The 7,131-nt window shown below is 50.4% G+C and overlaps 1 protein-coding gene across 1 annotated transcript in view; it reads left to right on the plus strand.

The window, feature by feature from the left end:
- The window catches only part of EIF3K (eukaryotic translation initiation factor 3 subunit K), a 17,669-nt gene extending 11,014 nt beyond the window's left edge, over positions 1-6,655 (plus strand). Inside the window, exons 5-8 of the mRNA XM_017887411.1 lie at positions 1,289-1,355; positions 1,460-1,537; positions 4,410-4,535; positions 6,590-6,655. Coding sequence (XP_017742900.1) covers positions 1,289-1,355; positions 1,460-1,537; positions 4,410-4,535; positions 6,590-6,621 — 303 coding nt within the window. The 3' untranslated portion in view covers positions 6,622-6,655. The remainder of the gene's footprint in view (positions 1-1,288; positions 1,356-1,459; positions 1,538-4,409; positions 4,536-6,589) is intronic.
- The last annotated feature ends 476 nt before the right edge of the window (positions 6,656-7,131 follow it).

The raw sequence follows: 7,131 nt of genomic DNA on the forward strand, positions 1-7,131 counted from the left end.
TGTTGCCCAGGCTAGAGTGCAGTGATATGATCTTGGTTCACTGCAACCTCCACCTCCCAGGTTCAAGTGATTCTCCTGTCTCATCCTCCCCAGTGGCTGGGATTACAGATTATAGGCACCCACCCTACACCTGGCTTATTTATGTGTATATATATATATATATATATATATATATATATATATTGTTTTTTTTAGACGGAGTCTCGCTCTGTCGCCCAGGCTGGAGTTCAGTGGCACAGTCTCAGCTCACTGCAACCTCTGCCTGTTAAGTGATTCTCCTGCCTCAGCCTCCCGAGTAGCTGGGCCTGCAGGCACGTACCACCACACCTGGCTGATTTCTTGTATTTTTAGTAGAGACGGGGTTTCACCATGTTAGCTGGAATGGTCTCAATCTCCTGACCTCATGATGGCCTATCTCAGCCTCCCAAAGTGCTGTGATTACAAGTGTGAGCCACCGCGCCCAGCCTAATTTCTGTTTTTTTGTTTATTTGTTTGTTTGTTTGTTTGTTTTTGAGAGGGAGTCTCCCTCTGTTGCCCAGGCTGGAATGTAGTGGTGTGATCTCAGCTCACCACAACCTCCACCTCCTGGGTTCAAGCAGATTCTCCTGCTTCAGCCTCCCGAGTAGTTGGGATTACAGGAATGTGCCACCATGCCCTGCTAATTTTGTAATTTTAGTACAGTCAGGGTTTCTCCATGTTGGTCAGGCTGGTCTCAAACTCCTGACCTCAGGTGATCCGCCCGCCTCAGCCTCCCAAAGTGCTGGGATTACAGGCATAAGCCACTGCATCTGGCTAATTTCTATATTTTTAGTAGAGACGGGGTTTTACCATGTTGGCCAGGCTGTTCTTGAACTCCTGACCTCAAGTGATCCACCCACCTCAGCTTCCCAGAGTGCTGGGATTATAGGCGTGAGCCACCACACATGGCCTGGTAGTATTCTTGTTAAAATTACTGATATGAACATTGTTGATACATAAGATTACCAGTGTAGGCTGGGAGTGGTGGCTCACGCCTGTAATCCCAACGCTTTGGGAGACCAACGTGGGCAGATCACTTGAGCCCAGGAGTTTGAGATCAGCCTGGGCAATATAGTGAGACCTCGTCTCTGTAACAGCTGCAGCAACAAAATCCCAGCACTTTGGGAGGCTGAGGCAGGAAGATCACCTTGAGCCCAGAAATTCAAGACCAGCATGGGCAACGTAGTGAGACCCCAACCCTATAAATAAATAAAAATAAAGGCAAATAATTTAAAAGAATAAACATTGTGAACATCAATTCCCATCACAGCAAGCCCTGGATGAAAACATGGACCTCTTGGAAGGTATAACTGGCTTTGAAGACTCTGTCCGAAAGTGTAAGTCCCTCTCTGAGGCTGGGCTCCCCAAGGGGAAGGGGTAGGGAGTGGCAGCCAGGTCCCGGGGAACAGCTCCTCACCAGTTTTGTCTCTGACCTCCACAGTTATCTGCCATGTTGTGGGTATCACGTACCAGCACATCGACCGCTGGCTGCTGGCCGAGATGCTCGGGGACCTGTCGGGTAATGCCTTCTGGGTCCTGGTGCACATCTGGGAGGTTGGGGGTGGCCAGGGCAGTGGACCTCAGTCAGCTCCTCCAACAGGTCTGTGCAGGTCTCATCAGGTCAGCATGGAAGGCCCAACCCAGGGAGGAAATAAGAACCTGGTATAAGACAGTCCCTACCTTGAGGGAGATCCTATGCCATTTGCTCATTTCTTCTGCATTAATTGAGTGCCTACCGTGTATCAGGCAGTGTGCTAAACTGGGCATGCAGCAGTAAACAAAGTGGGATGGCTCCAATTCATTCTCATGGAGGCAGCAAAGCACATGGCAACGTGTAGGTGTCCAGTGGCAATTCACGTCATGAAGGAAAGCAAGACAGCTCACAGACCAGTGGCATCTGAGCCCTTCCCTCCGTGGAGTGAGGCCCGTGGCCTGAGGTAGAGCAGAGGAGGATTGTGGAGCAGGGCCCTGACTTGTAACATTCATGGGCGGGGTAGCCAGAGTGTATATGGCCAGAGCAGAGTGAGCATGGGCGAGAGTAGAGAGGTGGAGTTGGAGGGGCATCTCCAGGTCATATGGGGCCTCAGGAGGACCTTGTCCTTTCCCCTGAGTTAGAAGGAGCCACCGGAGGGCTCTGAGCAGGGGAAGGCTCTGATCAGATGGATATTTTTTAAAGATCCCTCCAAAAACAAAAAAAAGGAAAAATAACATATTTGCTTACTTTTGCGAAAAGAAACGTAGAAAAGGAAGTCAAAAAACTAAGGAAGGCCAGGTGCAATGGCTCACGCCTGTAATCCAGCACTTTGGGAGGCTGAGGTGGGTGGATCATCTGTGGTCAGGAGTTCGAGACCAGCCTGCCCAACATAGTAAAACCCCTCTCTACTAAAAATACAAAAATTTGCTGGGTGTGGTGGCATGCACCTGTAATACCAGCTACTTGGGAGGCTGAGGCAGGGTTGAATCGCTTCAACCCAGGAGGCAGAGGTTGCAGTGAGCTGAGATCGCACTATTGTACTCCAGCCTGGTTGATAAGACTGAAACTCCGTCTAAAAAAAAAAGAAAAAAAGAAAAGAAATTAAGAAAGGCCACGTGCGTGGCTTACGCCAGTGAGGCAGGTAGATCACGTGAGGTCAGGAGATCAAGACCAGCCTGGCCGACATGGTAAAACCCCGTCTCTACTAAAAATACAAAAATTAGTTGGGTGTATTAGCATGTGCCTGTAATCCCAGCTCTTCAGGAGGCTGAGGCAGGAGAATCGCTTGAACCCGGGAGCAGAGGTTGCAGTGAGCCAAGATCATACCACTGCACTCCAGTCTGGGCACTTTTAGTATAGATGGAGTTTCACCATGTTGGCCAGGCTGGTCTTGAACTCCTGACCTCAAGTGATCCACCCACTTTGGCCTGCCAAAGTGCTGGGATTACAGACGTGAGCCACTGCATCCAGCCAAGTGAAAGCTAACTTTTTTTTTTTTTTTGAAACGGAGTCTGGCTCTGTCACCCAGGCTGGAGTGCAATGGCATGATCTCGGCTCACTGCAACCTCCTCCTCCCAGTTTCAAACAATTCTCCTGCCTCAGCCTTCCAAATAGCTGGGACTACAGGCGCCCGCCACCTCGCCCAGCTAATTTTTTTTTTTTTTTTTTTTTTAAGCAGAGACGGAGTTTCACCATGTTGGCCAGGCTGGTCTTGAACTCATGAACTCAAGTGATCTGCCCACCTTGGCCTCCCAAAGTGCTGGGATTACAGGCGTGAGCCACCACGCCTGGCCAGGTGGAAGCTAACTTTTATTGGACATTTTATGTCATGCATTGTACCAGGTGCTTTATATCAGGTAGATGTTTTACGTATTTAACAGTGAAAGGAAATTAAAGGATTTGACCATGCCTTAGAATTGAATATAAAGAGAATTATATGAACCTGTATCAAAATGATAATAGTCGCACAGAAAATTATTTCAGGTAACTGAACACTGTTCTGGCCATACATTCTTACAGGCAGTTTTTTTTTTTTCCCCCTTCTCCTTTTAGAGATGGGAGTCTTACTTTGTTGCCCAGGCTGATCTCAAACTCCTGGGCTCAAGTGATCCTCCCACCTCAGCCTCCCAAAGTGCTGGGATTACTGGTGTGAGCCACCGCACCCGGCCCTGGCCATATTTTCTGAGGGCAAAAAAAGTGTATTGTGGCTGGGCGTGGTGGCTCACACCTGTAATCACAGCATTTTGGGAGGCTGAGGTGGGCAGATCACCTGAGGTCGGGAGTTCAAGACCAGCCTGACCAACATGGAGAAACCCTGTCTCTACTAAAAATACAAAATTAGCCAGGTGTGGTGGCGCATACCTGTAATCCTAGCTACTCGGGAGGCTGAGGCAGGAGAACTGCTTGGACCCAGGAGGCGGAGGTTGCAGTGAGTCGAGATCACTCACCCAGCTAATTGGAGGCCATTGCCCTCCAACCTGGGCAATAAGAGAGAAACTCCATCTCAAAAAAAAAAAATATATATATATATATAGTTTGTGGTAATGGTCATGTCATAATTTTGCAACCATTTCATATAGGTTGTGGGAAAAGGTAGATAAATACGCTGCTCTTGTTAGGAACCAAGATTTGCCCAGGGAGAGAAAAGAGAAGGAATAGAAAATAAAAGAAATTAAGGCAGAAGCCCCATGTGAGGCTGAGAGAGCTCAAAGGCTCCCTCTGGCGGCCGTTCAGAGAATGACCTGTGGAAGGGCATGGGCAGCAGCAAGGAGACCAGGCCAGCTGCTGCTGTCCAGGAGATGCCAGTGGGCAAGGGGGGCTGCCCTGGCTTCCTGAGCCATGACTCTGTCGCCTCCCAGTCCCCTGGAACTGTGGGATCAGGGTGACCGAAGCCTCTCACTGCCCCTGTCACCTGCAGACAGCCAGCTAAAGGTGTGGATGAGCAAATACGGCTGGAGTGCTGACGAGTCGGGGCAGATCTTCATCTGTAGCCAAGAAGAGAGCATTAAACCCAAAAACATTGTGGAGAAGATTGACTTTGACAGTGAGTGATGGCCCATGGCCTCGGGCCTTGGGGCTAAGGGGGTGCCTCTCAAGGGAGGCCGAGGCAGGGGCCCAGAGGACCTGGGTACATCTGCGCATGTTCTGGGCTGGGAAGTCTGCACCTGCCAGATTCCATTCACCTTGTGTCTCGGGGCTCCTGCCCAGGGAGCAATAGGGGGGAGCTGGGTGATCTTTCCTGGAACTTCTAGGCCCTGTGTCCTGCCCCATAGCACTCAGCAAGACTTCCTGGGGCCCAGCGGGGCCTCACAGGGAGTCTCTGCACCCTTACTCGTCCCTGAGGCCGGTCTGGTTGGCCCTCTTTTATCCTTGGGGTACCCAGGCCTCATGTGCAGACTTGGAGTCCGGTGAACAGTAGGACTCTTGATTCTCTACTTTGGGTGATTTCACATCTTTGTGCCTCAGTTTTCTCATCTAAGAAATGGGGACGGCCGGGCGCGGTGGCTCAAGCCTGTAATCCCAGCACTTTGGGAGGCTGAGACGGGTGGATCACGAGGTCAGGAGATCGAGACCATCCTGGCTAACACGGTGAAACCTCGTCTCTACTAAAAAAATACAAAAAAACTAGCCGGGCAAGGTGGCGGGCGCCTGTAGTCCCAACTACTCAGGAGGCTGAGACGGGAGAATGGCGTAAACCCGGGAGGTGGAGCTTGCAGTGAGCCGAGATCCGGCCAATGCACTCTAGCCTGGGTGACAAAGCAAGACTCCATCTCAAAAAAAAAAAAAAAAAATGGGGACGACTGCAACAGTAGCTATGATAAACACTGTGTAGGTCCTTACATTTACATTGTTTGGTCCTCAGTTGCTAAATTACATAAATAGTATACCTACCTCATGGAATCATAAGTGTGAATGCTTGTATAACACTTAGCAAAGAACCAGTCACACCGTTCGTTAAATATTCATTATGACCATCGTCTACACACATGTAACTAGCAGAGGCTCAACTGCTTGCTCAACTAAAAAGAGTGCAGTGGCTACCCCAACTGCCGCTCATCGGGGCACCGAGCAGGTATCCTGGAGCCAGGGAGAAGGGCACGGGCGGGCTGCTCCCTTCATCCCAGGTCTCCCCCACCCTCTTGAGTGTGAGTCAGGTGTTTTAAAGATGTGTTTGGTACAACATGGCTTCTTAACACAAACCAGCTAATTTTGTACTTAACTGGGGAACAGCATTGAGCAGGCAGCCATCTGTGCACTTGCGGCCCATGGTATCTCACCTCTAAATGCCACGTGACTGCTGTGTCAGGGTTCTCGGTGAGAACTCCAGCAAAAGATTCTGTAGTGAGGAAAGGGCCTCCTTTTTTCTCCCCTTTGGCTTCTGTCACCCCACCCCACCTTCCTGACCTTTTAGATCACGGGTGGAGAGGGCAGTGCTGAGTCAACAAGGAAGAGGAGGAGGAAGGTGTGAATCTTAGGGACGTAGGAGCCCAGCCCTGCCGGGGGAGTAGACGGGAGGATTCCCTCTGTCTCAGTCCTGGCTCCATTGCTCTGTGTCCTGGGTCCAACAGGATAGGTTCAAAATACTTGGGAGACTGAGGCAGGAGAATCGCTTGAACCCGGAAGGTGGAGGTTGCAGTGAGCCAAGATCGCTCCACCGCACTGCACCCTGGGCAACAGAATGAGACCGTCTCAAAAAAAAAAAACTTGAGTATCCTGCAGATAGTACATAGTAAATATTATTATCATGTAGGTAATTACAAACAACTCTTCCTTGGCACTTTGTTCTCAGCACCTCGTTTGGTCCTACAATCCTATAGGGTAGCTGCTTCTTAAAGATAGGAAGGTGATGCTCAGAGATGTTCAGTAACTTGTCCAAGTGACCCAGCTGTTAATTGGCAGAGCAGGGATTCGAACCTAGCCCTCCTTGCTGCAGAGTCCATGTTTTTAAAATACTGCACGAAGCTGCTTTTGTGATGGTAACCGGGGCCTGGAAGGAGTTTGTGATCTCCCCCTAAAGAATTGTGGGTGCTGTAGCAGGTGGCTGGAGATTTGTCTCCTGCCCTTCTCACCTTCACACTGGTCTCTCCTTCCCTACAGGTGTGTCCAGCATCATGGCCTCCTCCCAGTAACTGCAGGTGTTTAATAAAGATGTGTTGACTCAGCCCTACTGTCTCCTCCCTGGCTTCTGCTCTGCCCCTTGCCCACCAGAGGGAGCCCAGGAGCAGGCCTCTGCTCTGGGTGGGCCCCCCTCCACCACCACAACCCTCCACCACACCACACCCCCATGGTAGAGCTTCCGCCTCCTTTTTCCCCCAGCTTCGACTTCCTCCCTTGCCCCACCCTACCTTCCTGACCTTTTAGGTCTTGGGTGGGGAGGGCAGCATTGACTCAGCAAGGAGGAGGGAGAATGAATGGTATGTAGCAGCCCAGCCCTGTGGTGGAGGCTGAGCACCTCTGGGAGGAGTGAAGGTGAAGGTACCCTCTGTCCTGATGGTGGCTCTGTTGCTTTGTGACCTTGGTCAAGGGACTGGGCCTCTCTTTTTTTTTTTTTCTTTTTTTTTTTGTATTTTGTTTTGTTTTTTTGAGACGGAGTCCTTGCTCTGTTGCCAGGCTGGAGTGTCATGGCCGATCTTAGCTAC

Source organism: Rhinopithecus bieti, unplaced genomic scaffold, assembly GCF_001698545.2.
Source record: "Rhinopithecus bieti isolate Rb0 unplaced genomic scaffold, ASM169854v2 scaffold_15776, whole genome shotgun sequence".
Lineage (NCBI taxonomy): Eukaryota > Metazoa > Chordata > Mammalia > Primates > Cercopithecidae > Rhinopithecus > Rhinopithecus bieti.